Source organism: Blastocystis sp. subtype 4 (genome assembly GCF_000743755.1).
Source record: "Blastocystis sp. subtype 4 strain WR1 chromosome Unknown seqid_0286, whole genome shotgun sequence".
NCBI classification, from domain to species: Eukaryota; class Bigyra; order Opalinata; family Blastocystidae; genus Blastocystis; species Blastocystis sp. subtype 4.
In genome coordinates, this window is record NW_014569261.1 from 7573 (window position 1) to 26539 (window position 18967).

At 39.9% G+C, this 18967-nt stretch overlaps 11 protein-coding genes across 11 annotated transcripts; 5 read left to right on the plus strand and 6 right to left on the minus strand.

Moving 5' to 3' along the window:
• Nucleotides 1-499: 499 nt before the first annotated feature.
• Nucleotides 500-1338, minus strand: JH06_4789 (epimorphin family; the record flags this gene model as incomplete). The annotated part of the gene is given in 6 exon segments (XM_014670366.1): nucleotides 500-688; nucleotides 719-892; nucleotides 922-1117; nucleotides 1148-1215; nucleotides 1250-1305; nucleotides 1320-1338. The coding sequence occupies 6 exon segments, from the start codon at nucleotides 1336-1338 to the stop codon at nucleotides 500-502; spliced, it is 702 nt and encodes a 233-aa protein (XP_014525852.1).
• A 401-nt stretch (nucleotides 1339-1739) lies between these two features.
• JH06_4790 (hypothetical protein) lies at nucleotides 1740-2180 on the plus strand (the record flags this gene model as incomplete). The annotated part of the gene is made up of 3 exons (XM_014670367.1): nucleotides 1740-1844; nucleotides 1876-1941; nucleotides 1971-2180. 3 exons carry the CDS (start codon nucleotides 1740-1742, stop codon nucleotides 2178-2180), a joined length of 381 nt encoding a protein of 126 aa, XP_014525853.1.
• Nucleotides 2181-2357: 177 nt separating this feature from the next.
• On the minus strand, nucleotides 2358-3442 carry JH06_4791 (hypothetical protein; the record flags this gene model as incomplete). The annotated part of the gene is made up of 3 exons (XM_014670368.1): nucleotides 2358-2544; nucleotides 2577-3248; nucleotides 3279-3442. The coding sequence occupies 3 exons, from the start codon at nucleotides 3440-3442 to the stop codon at nucleotides 2358-2360; spliced, it is 1023 nt and encodes a 340-aa protein (XP_014525854.1).
• Nucleotides 3443-3609: 167 nt separating this feature from the next.
• JH06_4792 (hypothetical protein) lies at nucleotides 3610-5282 on the plus strand (the record flags this gene model as incomplete). Its single annotated transcript, XM_014670369.1, has 8 exons — nucleotides 3610-3810; nucleotides 3840-4004; nucleotides 4035-4307; nucleotides 4337-4554; nucleotides 4583-4634; nucleotides 4665-4854; nucleotides 4883-5065; nucleotides 5095-5282. The coding sequence occupies 8 exons, from the start codon at nucleotides 3610-3612 to the stop codon at nucleotides 5280-5282; spliced, it is 1470 nt and encodes a 489-aa protein (XP_014525855.1).
• A 596-nt stretch (nucleotides 5283-5878) lies between these two features.
• Nucleotides 5879-6979, plus strand: JH06_5608 (succinyl- ligase; the record flags this gene model as incomplete). The annotated part of the gene is made up of 4 exons (XM_014670370.1): nucleotides 5879-5907; nucleotides 5938-6120; nucleotides 6151-6490; nucleotides 6521-6979. The coding sequence occupies 4 exons, from the start codon at nucleotides 5879-5881 to the stop codon at nucleotides 6977-6979; spliced, it is 1011 nt and encodes a 336-aa protein (XP_014525856.1).
• A 467-nt stretch (nucleotides 6980-7446) lies between these two features.
• On the plus strand, nucleotides 7447-8131 carry JH06_4015 (transcription factor-like protein DPB; the record flags this gene model as incomplete). The annotated part of the gene is made up of 3 exons (XM_014670360.1): nucleotides 7447-7798; nucleotides 7829-7905; nucleotides 7937-8131. 3 exons carry the CDS (start codon nucleotides 7447-7449, stop codon nucleotides 8129-8131), a joined length of 624 nt encoding a protein of 207 aa, XP_014525846.1.
• Nucleotides 8132-10161: 2030 nt separating this feature from the next.
• On the minus strand, nucleotides 10162-10888 carry JH06_4016 (GTP-binding protein RYH1; the record flags this gene model as incomplete). Its single annotated transcript, XM_014670361.1, has 4 exons — nucleotides 10162-10543; nucleotides 10576-10695; nucleotides 10728-10831; nucleotides 10862-10888. The coding sequence occupies 4 exons, from the start codon at nucleotides 10886-10888 to the stop codon at nucleotides 10162-10164; spliced, it is 633 nt and encodes a 210-aa protein (XP_014525847.1).
• Nucleotides 10889-11059: 171 nt separating this feature from the next.
• JH06_4017 (hypothetical protein) lies at nucleotides 11060-12045 on the plus strand (the record flags this gene model as incomplete). Its single annotated transcript, XM_014670362.1, has 2 exons — nucleotides 11060-11149; nucleotides 11185-12045. The coding sequence occupies 2 exons, from the start codon at nucleotides 11060-11062 to the stop codon at nucleotides 12043-12045; spliced, it is 951 nt and encodes a 316-aa protein (XP_014525848.1).
• A 57-nt stretch (nucleotides 12046-12102) lies between these two features.
• JH06_4018 (hypothetical protein) lies at nucleotides 12103-13169 on the minus strand (the record flags this gene model as incomplete). The annotated part of the gene is made up of 6 exons (XM_014670363.1): nucleotides 12103-12204; nucleotides 12234-12437; nucleotides 12466-12513; nucleotides 12544-12780; nucleotides 12805-12942; nucleotides 12975-13169. The coding sequence occupies 6 exons, from the start codon at nucleotides 13167-13169 to the stop codon at nucleotides 12103-12105; spliced, it is 924 nt and encodes a 307-aa protein (XP_014525849.1).
• A 388-nt stretch (nucleotides 13170-13557) lies between these two features.
• JH06_4019 (cell division control protein 6-like protein) lies at nucleotides 13558-15087 on the minus strand (the record flags this gene model as incomplete). Its single annotated transcript, XM_014670364.1, has 8 exons — nucleotides 13558-14025; nucleotides 14056-14207; nucleotides 14236-14402; nucleotides 14436-14548; nucleotides 14578-14628; nucleotides 14659-14790; nucleotides 14824-14988; nucleotides 15010-15087. The coding sequence occupies 8 exons, from the start codon at nucleotides 15085-15087 to the stop codon at nucleotides 13558-13560; spliced, it is 1326 nt and encodes a 441-aa protein (XP_014525850.1).
• A 65-nt stretch (nucleotides 15088-15152) lies between these two features.
• JH06_4020 (hypothetical protein) lies at nucleotides 15153-18794 on the minus strand (the record flags this gene model as incomplete). The annotated part of the gene is given in 13 exon segments (XM_014670365.1): nucleotides 15153-15656; nucleotides 15687-17067; nucleotides 17097-17236; nucleotides 17267-17347; nucleotides 17378-17641; nucleotides 17671-17805; nucleotides 17877-17994; nucleotides 18024-18256; nucleotides 18287-18373; nucleotides 18404-18475; nucleotides 18510-18579; nucleotides 18591-18615; nucleotides 18665-18794. The coding sequence occupies 13 exon segments, from the start codon at nucleotides 18792-18794 to the stop codon at nucleotides 15153-15155; spliced, it is 3240 nt and encodes a 1079-aa protein (XP_014525851.1).
• Nucleotides 18795-18967: the final 173 nt, after the last annotated feature.

Genomic DNA, 18967 nt, shown 5'->3' on the forward strand with positions numbered 1-18967 from the left:
CGGAAAATCCGAGACATCTTAAATTGTTGGAAAGAAACTGAAGGCAATTCGTTTGATGTTGAGTTAACGAAGGAGTTGATACTTTTCTGTTTCTTTATTATGTAGGTATTATCAACTTAAAGAGCGTATTGTAGAGTGTGAACAAGTTATTCTTCGGACATTTGTATTTGATGTTGAAACTCGTCACCCGTATACAAATTCTCCTTAATTAAGTTGCAGATATTGCTATTTCTTGAACTGCTGTAAATCATTAAAAGTCTCTATTGAGGTCATCCAATGCGGTTGGTCACTTCTTTTGGACTCATATTTGTTTCACATCCGCGAAGAATATGAGATTGCTGTTATTGCTATCTCATCAATCTATCTTGCGCTTCAAATGCTTCATCAAGATCCGCTTGTTGAACGAGATTGGTGGACACTATTCGATGTTTCGTACATTTTCCCTTTATGAATCACCTCTAGAACCAAGGAAATGGCTCAGTGTTGTGGTGATTTGCTGTCAATATACGAATGATTGAGTTTCTTCACAAACACAACAAATAAACGGAATTAACGAAACAAGGATAATAGCACAGATAATCACAATAATTAGAACACAACATCTGCGCTTACGATTCTTCTTTGCTTCTTTGATGGAATCTTCCAAGTGCTTATTCGCTTCATTCACACGGGCTTGAGCATTTGATATCTATAGTTGAATTCTTCTTCAACTTCTTACATTCATTTCGATACGATCGATGCTCTCTCCCTGCTCATTTACCATGTATGCCAAATCCATAAACATTTGATTCAACTGAACCATTGAACGCTGGATATTCAGTACAGACATGTATGTTTCCTCCACTTGACGTACATTTGTCTTGATTGTTGTGTTCACATTTCCCATCATTGCCTACATTGAATTAATAACATATTATCTACTCCACGAATAGCTTCAATACTCTGACCACTTTCGATCACTTGGTCAATTTCTTCATCAGGCTTATCCAGAACCGTCTTCAAAACTCCTTTCACACGAGCTTTCACATTCTTATCGTATTCCACTTGCGTTGCATTATACTTAGCAACAGCATCAGCAAACTTTCGAACAGCGGTGTCAATCGAATTCTCTTCGATCCTATTAATCATTGATGATGACTTGATTCACTTTAAATCACTTGCATTCATTGACTCCTTGTGATTCTTGATATGATCTTTCAGAGCATCAATCTGCGCCTACACATGAGCTACAATTCTTGTAAAAAAAAACCTTCGTCGATTTGATCAGCTTCGATGTGTTATCCGTAATCTGCTCCACATCACTTGCTACATGTTACAACTCCACAACTTAAAGAACATGGAATGTTGTCCAACGAGAAGTTCGCTTGATATGCATAACCACTGAGTTTCTTTTCAACATCACTACAACTCACGACCAAAACAGTCGAAATCTACCAAATCCGTTGAATTCCACTCTCAATCTTCTTCACCTCACTCAAGAATTGTTGAACTGTGATTTCTCCCTCAACAGGTTTCGGAGATATATCTCCCATCCTACATGCATCACACCATTCCTCCAACTCTATACTCTATATCATTTTCAGTCATCTTGCGTAATTGTTGTGCAATCTAACACAACCAAAATAGTCCCGATATCTGTCATAGCATTCCTATCCAATTATCGTGTTATTTGACCTGTTGAATTGTAACAGATAGAAATGACAAAGAAGATACGATTTGAATTATGTGGAGGATGACAAATGGCCAACCAAGCTTCCTATTTGAAGGAACTAATTGGCCAACACAATTCCTCTCTACTGGAAGACTTAGAGATTACAGAATATGTGGACACAAGTCTAAATGCGGTGTGTATTGTATTCTGGTTTTATAGGATAGAGAATGTCTCGAATGATCCAGAAGATCATGTATATCATGTTGTTTGGATCTATCATTCTTCAAAGTGTATTGCATTCTTTTTGAGTATCATGTAGGTATCTCCATCTATTTCGTCTCCATTCTATTCGGTTATTGAGTTTTGTAAAGCATATCGTTCTGCAATCTTGATGACCTGTATGGTGGGATTCTATTGTACTCAACTCTTTTTAAATGATGAAGCGTTCGAGATGTATGTTGATGACAAACTTGTTTTCTCCAAGCTTCAACTGGGTCGATATCCTACAGAAGAGGTGTGTTTATGTTGATCATAATAAAGCATAGGAGATTCTTAAGCAACTGGAATAAAGATCAGTAGTCATTTCTTCAGGCATGATGGATCTCCAATCAACACATTTGTGCTTGTAGATTCTGAATTTGAAGAGTGATAACTCTTTTGGCCAAGAGTATATCTGATCAAATGTTTAATCAAAAACAAGAATTGACTATTCATCGCTTTCACCCCAATCATCTTCATTCTCATCCCATTCCTCTTCTTTATCCCAATCTTCTTCATAATCTCCTTCATAATCTTCTTCACTCTCTTCGTATCCATAAGCATCACATATTCGATCATAGTAATCCTCTGCGTTGCTGTCTTCTGAATCACTATTGGGTTCTTCTTCCTCCTTTCTATCCTCTCAATATTCCATACATCATCTTACATATCATATATTAAATCAGTATAGCATAACAACGAACAATTCTCTTGTTTCACCAGATCTTCATAAACTAGACAATTCTCATCTTCACTCATTTCATTCCTTTCAACACACATGTAAACATCATATACATAGTCGTCTCCAACATCCGATTCCTGACTTTCTCGTTTCACTGATTCACTAACTAGTTTGTATACTTCACAATACAATTCTGGGTTTTCATGAGAATAAGAGAATTTCTTCCAGAATATAGAAGCTGGAGTCTGGCCATTGCATAAATCAATTGAAGCATCAGCCCCAAGTTTCAAAAGCTCTAGAGCACGTTCCATATCATCTGTTTCCATCATAATTCCCAACAGTGTGTAATACTCATAGTTGCATTCCTGTTTACAACGATAGTCAATATCAACTTTTCCTGAAGCAATCAAACTCAAACAGGTGAAATATGAAGATTCCTTCAAGCGACCATCTCGTCCAATATCACACATGCAGTTATCAAAATGTATATCTACATCACTGTACCCAGCTTGAGTCTTATCAAAAGACACAGTAGTTCCTGGCATGGTGTTAGATGGTTCCTCATTCCAAGCTGGAAAACCCATCGAAACAGGGTTGGAATCAATCCAGTTTTGAATACCTTTTTTGACAGTCTTATCTACGAGTTTGAAGTGACATCTACAAAGGACGACTCCAATAATCGCTTACTTAAATCTTTTTTCTTTGTTGATCTGTGTACTATCCAAATCTAGCTGATCGAGATGATCTTCGATATCCCGAAGAGTTGCCACTCGTTTCTCTGGCATCGAAATGAATACGTCTTCCTGGGGTTCAGCACTTCGACTTCGTTTTAATGCAATAACACCCGGCATTTCAGAAAAAGTAATCTGACATACGATGGATCAAGAATCGTTTTCCACTTCTCTTGTTGTTTCCATTTTCTGTATTAATGGTTCGGGAGATGTGTCATGCTAAAAGATTCTCTTATTTGTAGATTCAATCTTCTCATGGATTATTAAATCAACTAAAGATAGAGTTGATGGAGGTGGTGGAGTCATTATCTCATTCCTATTTGTGGAATAAGGATTGGTTTTATCTTATTCGAGTGGATGAGAAATCAAGAGAAGGAATTGAATACAGTTATTTGAAGGCAGATATGGATGTTGCTGATAGTGTGGAAGATGAATGGGTTGTCGCCTATCTAGCACTAGAAATATCAAAACGATATGATAATCTAGCTGTATCTATTACTATGGGACTCAACAGTAGATTCAACTCAAAGATAGTGATGGAGATTATCTGCTCATTGAGGCAGCCCAACATCTTCCAGATTGGATGGAACCAGAAGTGATGAAGAACCGCTTCTTCCTCTGGAAAGGCCATTTTCATGTGATTCCGCAGTCATCGAATTTGATTCGTCCAACGATCCAAGAAGTAGGAGGTGATTCAATGACATGATCCTAGAGTCTTCATCTTCTTTGTTCCATTCCAACACCGGTATCTTCAGACATTGAAGTTGCAATTAACAAACGAATAGAATCGCAACAACTCTTGATGCAGTCTTCAACTCATCATTGTTCTGGCTGGCTTCCTCGATCTTGGTCCAACCTTTTGGAAACGTATCCGTGGCTTCCAAGCTATTTTTGTCGACTTGTATTGGATGCGAGTGAATTAGAAGTCTCAAAGGCAACAGAAGCGTTAGCAGAACTACCTGTAGTAGAAGCCTCTATGGACATGGTAACGTTCGAAATCTCTCATGAGACTAGATACCAATTCACTTACCCAAACTTCTCTTTACTGAAATTGTCAGTGCAACCATAGGAAAGGAATCAGGTGCCTCATCACTTCTTGATACCTATGTAAAGTCTACTCGCTTCGAACGAGCCAAGATCCTGGGTAATCGTATTCGAATTGGATCATTACTGTGGAAATGTCCTGAAGCCATAATCAATAATGAGACAGAGAGTTTGCAATATTGTAAAGAGTAGTAATATGGTAAGAGTAACAACTAGAAATCCCTCATCTTTAAGTCAAACATGTGTCACGGCTCTGGTGAATAATCGCGTGGGATATCTGTTGTTACATCATGAGTAGACCTTTCAACAGTATCTGGATGCCCTAACTACTTCGATTCCTTCTCTTCTTCAAAACTCGGTAGAGAACCAAGTCTCCGAGAAAGTGGAAGAGGATTTGAAATGGCTTGAAATCACAGAACAACAACTTGAGGTGGCTCTTCATGAAGAGGAGGGAAATTTGCGAGAAGAAGACAAGAACATGTTTTTAAGTAGGACCGAAACAAGATTAGGATGTAGATGAGGATATGGATGGAAGTGAGATTGGAACCCAAGTTCTGGATTCATTCAAATCATTCCTATCTGCGGTATCTAATGTTGAGGGAATTGATTCAGTTGTTTCTCCAACTGAAAATGAAATGGAACCAAATGGATCAAGAGGTATGAATGTGAATTTTGATAATGTTTGCGATATTCTGAATGGTATACGTTCTAGCTGTTTAGAAGTGTAGGTTATGACTTCGTGGAGGAAGAAGAAAGCACAGTAGAAGGAGACAAAAACAACTCTGACAACTCCAGTGAAAGCGAACAAACGGAAGTAGTCAATAACCTTCTCACTTCTCTCTCTCTCCAGGAAGGAGTGGATGGACCCGTTAATAGCATTCTTACGAGTCTAGGTATTCACTTTCCTCCTCAGTGACGTTTGAAGTTGACTCATATCCTTGCAGAAACAGCCTGTTTGTTTTCAGATCTATGACTTTGGATCCAGTCATTCTTTTCCACGGCATATTCCATAAAATGATAAAGGCAGATGGCAGTTGCTTGAGGAATTGCTTCTGACGTTTCCACGTTTCTCCCTTTTCGACCATTTCCACCTTCTAGTTCACAAACGGTTAATAGATAGTCATGTTCACACGCGGAATCGTTGCTGCTTCATCGAATGCTTTGACCAGCTCTGTACAGAAAAGATTTGAAGTGTCATTTGGTGTAGATGCTGCGAATGGCCCCCAAGACTGTGGGAGCTGTCAGATTCTTGAACATCCACGAATGGCAGAGCAAGCAGCTCATTCAGAAGTAGTTGTTGGTCTCTTTGTCTGATGAGTAGGTACGGAGGCAGAGCTCAGTCTGGAGAGGTTGCTTATTCACCTGAGAGATCTCGTGATATTGCTGAGAGACTCTGGAATCAGTGTACGTCGTTTTGCTTTGGAAAGCTGATTCGTAGTCCCTGGATGCAAATTTGTTGTGAAGGCCCAGGTTCTTGCTGGTGGTCGTGGAAAGGGTCATTGGGAGAGTGGTATGCAGGGAGGAGTGAAGCTTGCCAAGACGTAAGTACAGTAATGGATTGTGATGGGTAGTCCTGAGGAAGTGGAGGCTATTGCTAATGAGATGCTTGGTGGAAAGCTGATTACCAAGCAGACAGGTGCTAAGGGTATCATGTGCAACAAGGTGATGGTGTGTGGTGCCGTGAAGATTCTTAAGGAGTTCTATCTTGCTATCCTCTTGGATCGTGCTATGGGTTGCCCTGTCATTATTGCTACGTTAGATTGATGTCTGAGAATGATGTTTAGGAGCCAGGGAGGTATGGGAATTGAAGAGGTTGCTCAGAAGTGCCCTGAGTGTCTGTTCAAGGTGCCTGTGAGTGTGAAGAATGGACCTACCGATGCTCAGCTGCAGAAGTTGGCGAAGGATCTGGGTCTGGAGGGTGATCTGGTACAGGACTGTGTAAACAATGTGAAGGCTCTGTATTCAGTGTTTGATAAGTGCGATTGCACCATGGTGGAGATTAACCCTCTGGGCGTGATTGAAACTCCTACTGATGAGAAGGTGGTGTGTTGTATGGATGCTAAGCTGTCATTCGATAAGGATGCTGCATTCCGTCAGAAGGACATCTTCATTCTTCGTGATAAGGTGAGAGAGGAAGACAGAAGTAATGCGTAGACCCAGGAGGATCCTCGTGATGTCCGTGCTTCTCTGGCTGATCTTAACTACATCGGTCTGGATGGTGATATTGGTTGTATGGTGAATGGTGCTGGTCTGGCTATGGCTACTATGGATACCATCAACTATTTCGGTGGATCTGCCGCTAACTTCCTGGATGTGGGTGGTAATGCCAAGAAGGAACAGATTTCAGAGGCTCTGCGTATTCTCCGTTCTGATAAGCATGTGAAGAGTATTCTGATCAATATCTTTGGAGGAATCATGCGTTGTGATGTGGTTGCTCAGGGTATCGTGGAGGCTGTTCGTGAGGCCAAGTTGGATATTCCTCTCGTTGTGCGTCTGGAGGGAACCAATGTCGCCAAGGGTAAGGAGATCCTCCAGAGTTCTGGACTCAACATTATTCCTGCCAACGATTTAGGAGACGCTGCTCAGAAGGCTGTCGCTTCAGTGAAGCACTAAATGTGTTAACGCATTTGTAGTACTTTGGATTGTTTGTTGAGAGTATGTGGTGACTAATTCTTTGAGACTATAACATATCACACTAGTTGGCTTTAGGGTAGCCAGTACGTATTGAATTCTGTTCTTCAGCATAGTGTGAAGCAAGTACAGAGATCATTATCGTATCTAATTGGAGAGTGATTCCCCATTTGTTGCATAGTGGCGGTCTATTTCTCCTACTTCTCGTTATCGCGGGAATGGAAAATGACCCGATTTAAAAGGTACCTAATAATTAAATTCATACAGCATATAATAACTATATATTATTAATACAGACATAACCAACACTAAATCTCACTATTCTCTAGACAGAAAACATGAATCGTTTTCATTCTATTGAACTTCCTTGCTTGGAATCAGAAAGCAATTACTTACAAGTATCCATGCAACCAGATTCCAGAGCGTCAGGGCCAGATTCCCCCATATCCATGATATCTCCTGTTGCACATGGGAATGATGAAGATCCATCACTATCGGATACAAGTGATTTGTTTGAGGTCAATTACTCTGGTAATAAAGATGGTAATGCGGAGAAAGTAACAACAATTCAAGAGTATACCAAGATGGTTATGGAGTGCATGAAGTGCGGAAAACAAATGACAACAACGGAAGTAGCAAAACGAATTATGGGGAATGTCAGACCAAGGCCTGACTCGTTGACGGTAAACATTCGCCGTCGTGTTGGAGATGCTCTTAGTGTGTTGAGCGGAATCAACTTTGTCGTAAAAACAAAAGGTGGCTATCAATGGGCAGGAAAGGAACAAGGATTTAATTCAATTCGTTTGATTTTGTCGTCTGTATAATTTGTAGGTGCTAAGAAAGAACTCGATGATCTGAAACGCAAATTGGAGCGAAAGAAAGAGACTCTTCGTCTATTGAAAGAACGTGTATGACACACAATAAGATGGTGATCTGTAGGTGGAAGAACTTCAGAAACAAAAGATGGCTCAATCCCAACCGAAATCTACTGAGTCGACACAGGATACTCTTCCTACAATCGAGTCACAACAGACCTTCTCGGTCGATTGTGTGAATTCCTTATGTCTTTCATTTCGTAGGCTCTGCAGTAGGTCACAATGGAGAAATGGATTCTCCAAAGAGTGTTCTATATGAAAATCCTGGAGGTGCCACTTCTTTCTCTCGCTTTCCTTCTTTCATGGACAGCTGTGAGGATTCGCAGATGTTCTTTTCTCGAACAAGGAGTTTTAGCGAAGTACCTGATACCCAAGATCTGTTCTTCGGTCCTTTGTAAGGCTTTTGATTTTGCATTACGAGTAGCAAAAATGCGAATGATCCACTTTATGATCCGTTGCTTCTCTTTTAGTTGGTTTCTAGCGTTTTCTGTTTGTTTTAGAATTGCAGATGGAAGAAGTATCGGAACCGAATTCTCCATTGAACTCATGTCTGAAGCTTCTTCGGAGTGAAGGAGATGAACAGAAGATTGCTGGAATGCTCTTGGCTTCAAGACACTTGAAACCGATTGACGTATGGATAACTGGAACTACTCTTATTGAATAGAGCACCGACCCTACTGTAATCAAGCGAAATCAAGAGAATGGTGCTTTCGCTTTTATTGACCTTTATTTTTAGCTAGTGCAATTTTCAATGCTGTGGGTCTTCCATTTCTTGAGAAAATGATGAAAACACCGATTCAAGATGCGTATGACTCGTCCTATTGTTGTGTCGCATTGTCATTTATTCTAAAGTTGGAATACAAATTGTTTGGGATTATAGTTTCTGTGACATACCTGAGCTTCAAGTCAAGATTGTTCAACTGATCGTTCCGTTGCTTCAAGTGTTGAAGGAATCGAAAGACTTACAACAGCGAACCGATCTTCTTCATATTCTCTCTTCTCTTTGGAACAATACTACTTTACGTCCTGTATAATCAGATTTGATTGTTTGAATCTAGATTATCTGTAATCACATTGTGATTCTGTCTCTTTTGTCGTCATGTAGCACCTTAGTGAATGAAGTTACTGTTGAACTACAGGAGAAGTACCTTGAATCAAAGAAAGAATCGAAAGAGAAGCATAGCGAATCAAAGAAAGAATCGAAAGAGAAGCATAGCGAATCAAAGATAGAGTTACTCTTGAAACAGTATATCGCGTTCATCAACCTTTTGATTCAGTCCTACTCTTCAGAGGCTTCCCTTCCTCTCATTCTCGTCTCTTTATCCAAGTATTGTATCGATTTAGGATGTTACTGTAGAATTGCTTGTATGGCTCCTGCTCTCTATATGTACTCCCTTCTTCCTTCTCTTTCTTCTATCCTGATGTCCCATTCACTTCCTCAACAGTTGGGTGTTCCAGCGAATAAACATGCTGAACATCAAATTCTCTTCTTCTCTCACTGGCTTATTGCTCGTTGTTTTATCTACAAAACTCCTGCAGAATCCCGTATCTTTGTATTTGAGTTTCTTTGGTCTGTTGTGAACGTACTTCAATTCCGGTGGCTTTCCTTGCCTCTTCAAGCTTCGAAGGATTTGGGTGTCCCTGAAAAGGAGTGTGCCTTATCGGACTCCAAACTGATCTATCTGTTGATGAAGACAAGCAGTATTGAAATTCGAGTTCAACTCGATTATTTATACAAAGATGTTGTGAGCGTGTACGAGACAGGTATTATTGGATGATAGGATGGACGTTAGATGGTGAATCAGCAACAAAGGATAAAGATCGGAGTGAAATATCAAACAGTTTGAATACTTTATTTATCTGTATCCAGATTGTGTGTTCAGTAATGAAAGAAGTGGGAGAAAGTGTGGATACCGAGAATGGTTGGTTTACCTGTGGTTTCTGATTCTAGCCTTTTCTTCTTTTGATTATGATGAAGTAGTTGCACTAAGTACTGCATGGGCGGAGTCATTACGATGTATCAAAGAGTATGTGACATTGGCCTTGGGTATTACAAGAACAGATATGTAAGGTTTGAAAGACGTTTGGTATGTAGATACAAACAACTTTACAAATCAAATCAAGATTTCATTACAATGAATAGGGCTATTGAATACTGTGTTTATTTTATTGACTTCTGTTTGGAAGAATTCCCCGAAGAAATTGAAGATGACTCAATACTAGAGGACTTGATGGAGTGGCACGAACGATTCCAGTTTCGTTTATAAGTTGTTTGGCTGAACAAACAAACTACATAATATGCGTCACTTTCACAGAACCATTATAAGAATTACGCTGCTTGTACGCGATTACAGCAGCCTTGCAGAATACTTCAAAGATGTTCTCTCCACTTTTTGCAGAACATTCAAGCATTTCAAATTGATTTGCAGTAGCATACTTCCGAATGTTCTCTGCATCCACCTTACGATTTGTTGAGTCGATTTTATTTCCAACTACAATGATCTGACAATCCGGACTTTCTTCAAGAAGACAATTGATCCACTCATCCATATTACTTGCTGATTTAGGATCTGTAACATCGTAAACAACAAGTCCAATCACTGCTTCTCGCAAGAAGTAGCGAGTCATCGAGCGATATTGTTCTTCACCTGCTGTATCCCAGATATGAAGTCTAGGCATTAATGCACTCGAAAACCAATTTACTTCACATTGATAGTTTCACCATCTTCTCGTTGGAGAGACATATCTTTCGATGCAAAGGCTGTACCGATTGTCAAAGCATGTGCAGCCGAAAAGCTATTTTCGGTAAATCTCTTCACAATACTATCTATTAAAACCATATATCCACTACCTACCTGGATTTCCCTACAGCACGATCTCCTATTAGTACAATTTTGTATGCATCAGGAAGAGCCTCTACTGGTTCTTCTTCTGTAACAGGAATGTCGATCGCATTTCCCTAGTTCTCATTACAGCCTAGTAATCTTACTTTCTCCTTACCACTGCAGTTTCCCATTGATCTATTTGATAATACTTACTTTACAAGCAGTGATTTGTTTGGGTATGGACAAAAACCGAACCTTTTTCTGGAGTATTCCCTTTTCATAGGAATCCTCTTGCATACTTTGTATCAATCCTTCTTTGGTGTTGATCACTACTGACTTCTTTTTATCATACTTAGTTTATCATGTCATCATTAGCTGCTGTTCAAGCTGATGGCTACTATTATCCTCCTGAGTGGAGTCCCTCGAAGGGTAGTAAGGACAAATTCCATCATGTAAGTCTATGGTGTTTAATAGCGTAATAATGTAGTCACATCCACTAGGAGCCCGTGCTAGAAAGCTTCATTTAGGCATTGTGATCGTTCGTTTCGAAATGCCCGTTAATGTGTGGTGTGAAGGATGTAACGAACATATTGCCAGGGGAGTTCGATTTAATGCTGAGAAGAAGAAGTGTGGTACTTATTTCTCTTCGGATGTGTTCGAGTTCCAGATGAACTGTCATCTCTGTGGACAGAGGTTTATTATCAAGACTGATCCTCAGAATCGTGACTATGAGTTCGTTAGTGGTCTACGAAGGAAAGTGGAGACTTTTGATGTGAAGGATATTGGAACAAGGGAATTTGACGAGAAGGAACAGGCCCTAATGCGAACGGATGCGATTCGATCCTTAGAGAATAAGGAAGTAGATGCCATGAACTTTCAAAAGGCTGTTCCTGCTCTGGATGGAATCCGAGAGATTCAAGACCGTATTTACGAGGACGAAGACTCGTTGAATCGCCTTGTTCGAGGCAAGTTGCGTGTTATGCGAAAAGCGGAGAAGAAACGTGAAGAGAAAGCACAAAATGCAGGGTTGGGGATCAAACTGCTTCCGACAAGTAAAAGTGATATTCGTTCAAGCAAATCTGTGTTGTTCCATAAGAAGACAAAAGCAGAGGTTGATTCAAAACTCCGGGAATTTAATACTCGTACTGGAAGCATTTTTGGCGAATCAAATCCTTCTCGTGATCACACGATGCGACAATGCATTCGTAATGGAGTAGATTTTGGAGTTTTCAAGAAACCTGAAGTGAAAGAAGAAGCGAAAGTGGGTGTAAAAGTTACTGTGAAACCAAAACAACCTGTCAAGAACACACTTGGATTGATTCCTTCCTCCTATGGAGAGACTGACTAACTGTACTATGCTGCTGTAATATAGATATTGTTTGTAGTAAACACATTCTAAAGGGACTTAATGTGTCATTAGACTCATAATTGCAAAAGTTGCGATGCTACTTAGTACATAAATAATAGCATTTGTCTGGACTCGGTCTTCTGAAGAATGAAGTGCCACCTACTCTTCATCTCCTCATTCACTCCTACTGTTGTACTATCTTCTGTTCTCTGTAGAGCTGGTTTTACTTCAGTCAGATATTTCGATACTTCCAGAACTGTTTGTTTTTGTTCTTCCAAACTCGATGCATCGACAGCTACTGCTTCACTCTTCGTTTCGATATCGGATGTATCTCCTAGATTGTGAATACTATTATGAACTCCCGTTAACAGCAATTTGTTCTCTTCGTAAATCTACCTGTTACCAACTTCTCTTTCTTACCTCCTGTTGTGATTGCTTAATTTCAGCAATTTGCTTTGAAAGAGCATTCTATACATTAATAATAGATTTCTTGACTACATTTGTATCAATCGTATATTCCAAGTTCTGACGAATCCGTTTTCTGTCATACCGTGTATAGAAAAACATGAGTAGATTCAGTCCCAACATTGCAATATACGAATACTGTCCAAGTCTTCGAATCTTCTGTTCCCAAGCTCTCTCCTCGTAATATCGTTTGTAAATATCATCCTTATACTCTTCCAGCTGACGCTTCTGTAATTCAAAGAGACTACCACTCATTCTGCTTCTCTTTACCTACTCAAAGTACTCTTTTCTTACATTTTCTAATGGCATCTCCCACTCATTCTCATTTGCTACTAGTTCTGCTAGCCTTTTATTCTCTTCGGCAGTTCGTTTAGGTTTCATCAACAGTTCAGAACGTTCTAACTGCAAATCCATTACTTGTTGCTCATGATTCTACATATCAATTCATCCTAATCACTACTTACCAAGTATTCTGCATTGAGTTCTCTTAGTTGCTTGGTCGTATATTCAAATTTCCTTTCAGATTCATTTACATGTTTCTCTATTTCCGTTATTTGATCATATCCTGTGGTTTTGTTGATCACATCGGAAATCCAGACACAAAGTGCATTAAACCCAACTACACTCTTTTCTTTCACAGTTTTCAGGTTTGTACTCATTCTATTCACGAGATTCCAGGATTCGCTTACTTCTCCATATAGGGTTGGGAATTCCGTTCAACATCTTCAAATTTCCGCTTCAGTGCATTTAACGACTGACTTGATACTCCTTTCGCTTAATGTTACAATTCTTCAGGTATTGATACAGATGGACCTTTTGAATAACAGGGTACGTCCTAGCATCTTTCTGAATGTATGAAAGACTCTATTCCTATTTGTTGAATTCCCGTGGTTTTGTTTGACCATTTGATTATCACAAACACAAGAAACCATAAAATCCTACTCTATAAGGCGACAGCATAACAACAAACCTTAGATCTATTCACTACATTTAACAGATCACTGTCTTTACTTAAAAGGGCAATGAGATCCTCTGTAGATGATAGCATTAAGATCTACGATGAACTTTCAATGTCAATGTTACTGGACGATCCATTGGCTTAAGGCGTTTAGATTGGACTACTTTACAGAAACCATTATGAACTAGTTGATCAAAGAGGATTCCAAAGTCTGTGACACTTGGTCTTGAACCACCAATCATGTTCTTCTGAACTTGCAAATAAACTGATCGAAGAGATGTCCCAGTGATCGCTTTGAACGTCTTCTTTAGTTGAGGATTCTTAGACCGTTCTTCCATTTCTTTCACCATACCACACAAACATGCCAGCAGAACCTGAACAAGACGAGGCAACTCTGAGACCTGAGAAAGCTCACTACTTCGAAAAAATTGGAAAAGAACCTTGGACATTTGGGGTACTTGAACAGAAATGGTAGGAATCACCACACCACTATCAAAAACAAGTTGAAGTACAGATTTGCAGATATCAAGAAGACGACGAGCATCTCCCATTTCTGCCTAGAATTCAAAACAAGGATAATCTATTACCACTTTCTTTGCACATAACTCAACTGCTGTAGGACTAAATAACACAAGAGAAGTATTAAGTGCTTCATTGCACAGAGCACATCGTTGCTGGATGATCTTGGAGAGATCATCTACTGTGTAAGACGGAAATACAATTGTTTTTGGCTTCTTATCTACATTAAATCCAATATCTAGCCCTACTCCGACCGATCTTTAAGAGAGGAAGACTTCTTTCAACCAAATCGACACTATTAGCAATACCAATAACAATAATAATATGAGAACTTATGTAAGGCCATTCAAACATGTCATAGACGATTGACCGTTCTTTCGTTAACAAATGATCAATCTCATCAATACAAATGATCCTAAACATAAAAAAATACAGGGTTCATTATCACATTGGTGATCGTTTCCTTGTTTTCTTTAGTAACATATCCTCTAACGCCTGCTTTGCTTTTTCCCATACCATTTTCTCATCCAATAAGGATTCTGCCAATAATGAGTATATATCCTATGATCAGAATCAATTCCTATCGATACCTGATTCTTCTGAACAGTCATTGCATTGATATAAACTTCCTTTATTCCTCTCTACATATCATCACCTTGAATAATCCATACACCCTTCTTTTTCTTTATTTCATCCAATAACTTGCTTATCAGTAAGGACTTTCCAATTCCAGGTGATCCACAAATATAGATTGACCCTCCCTTTTGTTCTTTCAAACATCCATCAATGAATTCCGTGATTTCCTATTCTCTATTCCTTCTAAAGATATTTAGTACTTCTTTTTCCTTTTCGCGACAGATCATTGTCGACGGCTTCATAGTGGTATCAAACCACTCCAAAACCGACGACAATGGAATATCGTCTTTGTCCTTCTTCTGCCGTTTGGATGATGGAACTATGGGATTAGTCATTATGCCAAAGGCGTGTTCTAAACAAACAGACTATCAGTTCTGATTAAATACCTTTGCTGCATCCACAAGAAGACGACATAGTACAGCCGAAGGCGCCTTGAAGAAGATAGTACAACCAGTACCTGTCATATTCACTTCCATTAAACAACATGAAGTAGTTCCTGCAACTTTGCCAGCAAACAAGGAGGTACGAGCTACATGTCATTTCCTTTCATTCGCATACATGACTCATTTATATCAATTGTTGCTACATGGAATGTCTTATTCACCTTGTCAGCAAAAAGATTTGTGTTACGAAGAGTTGACTTAATCTCCGTCTTCTGTTCCGCTTTTGTCTTATTCCACAACGCAAAGTATTCAGATGTTGTCATCGGTGTTTCACGGATCATTTCCACAAAATTGAAGGGAATCACAAAATCGAGTGAATTTGTGGCATTACCATCCACCAATTGATAGCTTACTGTTCCCTTTACAGACAGATCCGAACTTGGAGTTGGCTTCTGGAAATTAATGCTTCCCAACACAGTCATCTGTTCTCTTTTTGCAATCGAATCCCAATGCAACTCCTTTGCTTCAATCTTCGCCTTGGGTTCTGCCACATACTTCACAGTCAAGCCTTCTGTGAGAGTAGTTTGAACAGTCACATTGTGGAGGTCTGCATCACTCTTCAGGAATATACAGATAACGAGAGATCCATCCTACAGATAAGAGAAATAACTAAGAAGGACTCGATAGATTGGATACCAGGCGACGTGGAGATAAGCATCCTGTGTGAGGAGACTGAGTGGACCTGAAGGATCCTTCTGGAAGATCTTGTAAGTAGAACTTAAGGTACATTGAAGCATATCAATTGGCTGTTCGACAGGTACAGGTGAAGCTAGATTCACCAATTCAAACATATCACCTCCTGTGCTCGAATTCATACCACTGAACAGATCTACCTCAGGAGTAGTAGAAGCGGGAGTAGCTACTGGAGCAGAAACAGGATTAGCTACTGGAGCAGGAGCCGAAGCAGGAACAGAATTAGCTACTGGAGCAGGAGCCGAAAACAATGCATTGGCAGGAGCAACAGGAGAAAAGGCAGGTTTCTTCGTTTTCTTGGGCATAGAAGGAGCAATTCCACCAAAGAGTGCAGCAGCCTCCTTCACTCTCGCCTTGTCCTCACTACTCTGTTCCACCTTGGATGGCTCCTCCACACTCTTCTCATTGACTTCCATTCCTCCAAACAAATCAGATCCCGTCGATTCCATACCACTGAAGAGGTCAGTAGCAGGAGAAGATGTCGTTTCACCAAACAGGGCAGCGGCGGCTGGATTGGGTTCGGTGATAGGAGCCGCAGGCTGCAGTCCAAAAGAACCACTGATATTGGAGAAATCCAAGAACCCATCCTCCTTCAATTCGGCCTTACGTTCCGCAGCAGGAACATGAACAGGAACAGGCTCAGGAGGAGCTTCATATGCATCCGTCTTCAAACCAGTATCTTCCTCATCACTCAGATCGTGTTCCTCATAGTCCTTCATACCACTCAATCGACCTTGCATCACATAACTATCAAGGAAATGTAACTCCGAGTCAATGAAAAGAGATGGTTCTGCCTTGGTTGGAATTGCCGCCAAAAACACATCCGCTCCCGACTTGCACATCTCTCGGAACTCCATAGCTTGCTGTACCAGTTCCGTATCGTGACTCCGCACACATTCTCGTACCATCACTGAGGCAATAGTTGGAATGGTCTGGGTTTGAGCTGATATCTTCATGAAGGCTGACAACAAATATGACTTCGTCTCAATACTTAAGGCAGGACGATGCCAGATAGCTGCTAATGCATCCACAATCTCTGCTAATGAAGGGTCTTTAGATAGATGGCCATACTCACCAAAGATCCAAGTGGCTACTCGTACTAAATTCTCAGGAGCCAGCATATCACGAATTAACGGATAGAGTTGAGAGATTGCTAAACATCGGAGTTCTCGATCCACTGCAGGATCACCCTGACTCTCTGAAAGCATTTTAATTAGATTGTTTTCAACCTCTGGCTTCACTTGTTTGCCTCCAAATGCAAAAACTTCAGTCATTGTATTGATGTACCAAGCAGGATCAGGAGCAAATCTAATTCTCATTCTTAACTTTCAATTTACCTCTCAGCGACTTCACAGATATAGTCAACCAAAGCCTGACGTTGGAACTGATCATATGTTGAACTCAATGCAGCCAAGAATCGTTTCACAATAATATCAACGTTCTGGCTGTTACACATACGATGCAAGATTCGAAGTGTCTATCAATCATAAAGGTCTTTTTTCATTACTGAAGTACGAATCGTTATATCCTCACTCTCAAGACTATTCAATACAACCATCTGAAGTCGGACAACATACTGAGGATAGTCCTATCATTCATATCACTCCATATTACATACTTGGATCATCTCAGCCATACACATCAAACCCAAGTACTTCAAATTACTATCACGACTATTCACCATTCGATCAATGATACAAGCAGCTTCTTCTAACAAGTCCTCATTAGGATAAATATGAATGATCGCCTTAACACAGTCTGCAGAGATTGCACATGCCAGATGATGTGGAAATACACGATCAGCACGACGCATAGCACTCAAGATGGACACATACATCGCTTCCGAAGAAGCTTGATCATTCTGACCTAAGGCAGCAAGAATCTAAACTCAATGCATCGACTATCAAATACTCGAATAATCTTCATTTGCATCCAAGGAGCAGGAAGAGTATCAAAGTCATAATTAGTATCAAACTGATTATTTACTATCCGAAGCAACATATCAGAGAAGAATGGAACAAGGTCTTTGTATTCATTTGGATCAGCCTATAATGAATCCTTTACAATAATCCAACAATCACAAAATCATGCAATACTGAGATACATGAAAACACTACAGTGACGTTGTATGATTCAAGAAGTCGACGGAGTTCACTACTCATCTCTCCAACACTATCAGGATCCAGTTGATGGAATCGCTGTAACACCATGATCGCTTTACATAGTACAGTAGCTCTATAATCAATAGATCCATTGACTCCTACTCTTTGTGCTGAAGGGCCTGATATACAAGATGAACTAACGCAGGAATCATATCTTTTGTCAATAGTTGACTGGTTGCAATCAGAGCTGTTGACACTTCCAAATAGTTTTTGCTCTGAAGATCCATTTGAAGACGATTTACGATCATAAAACGGAATTCATGTTCAGGAGGAATACAGAGGGCTGCAGTAATATATCCAGCTTTCTTGTTAATGATGTTCGGGTCTGAACAAAGCTATTCTGACAACCTCAGAATACTCCTTACCTCAATTGCTTTCAGGTAGCCAAAAGGAGCTTCATATCCGAGCATCTCGCAATAAACCATACGAACAAGGGCTTCACGAAGGTCATTCTATGCTCGCATACGCAGATTCCTACTTACACCTTTCAAATCCTTCTCCTTAAATCGTTTCTTGAGATGTGATAGTTCAGCTTGAATCACAATATCTTCTTCCTAAACTTATAAATGATCCTCGAAGACTTCTTACTTCATGTGTTTCACAAGCAGCAACAAGTCTAACAAAGTCATTAAATGCTTTTGCCAAAATAGATGACACGCTATGACCCACTTTTCCTGCGAAATTACCAACTGAGCTCCCAAGGTCTCCTGCAACAAGCGAAAGTTCATGTCCGACATTACTACCGATAATATGCATCTGATCTCCAAGTTCCTCAGTATAGGACGACAATTTCACTCCAACTTCTTTTGCTGCAAATCCAATGGCACTCGCAGCATCTAGTGTAGCATCACGTAAATCACTCACAAAGTCCATGATTTCACTCCTTGTTTTTGTGTCTCCTTCGAGAATAGTGTTCCTTATCCAAACGAGGGATGGTTTGATTATCCATAACAAACACTTCACAAAAGCTTCAATGCAATAACAAAGGAACTAATAGCCATATCCTCCGAATCCCTGCTGTCCATATCCATAGCCTCCATAGCCAT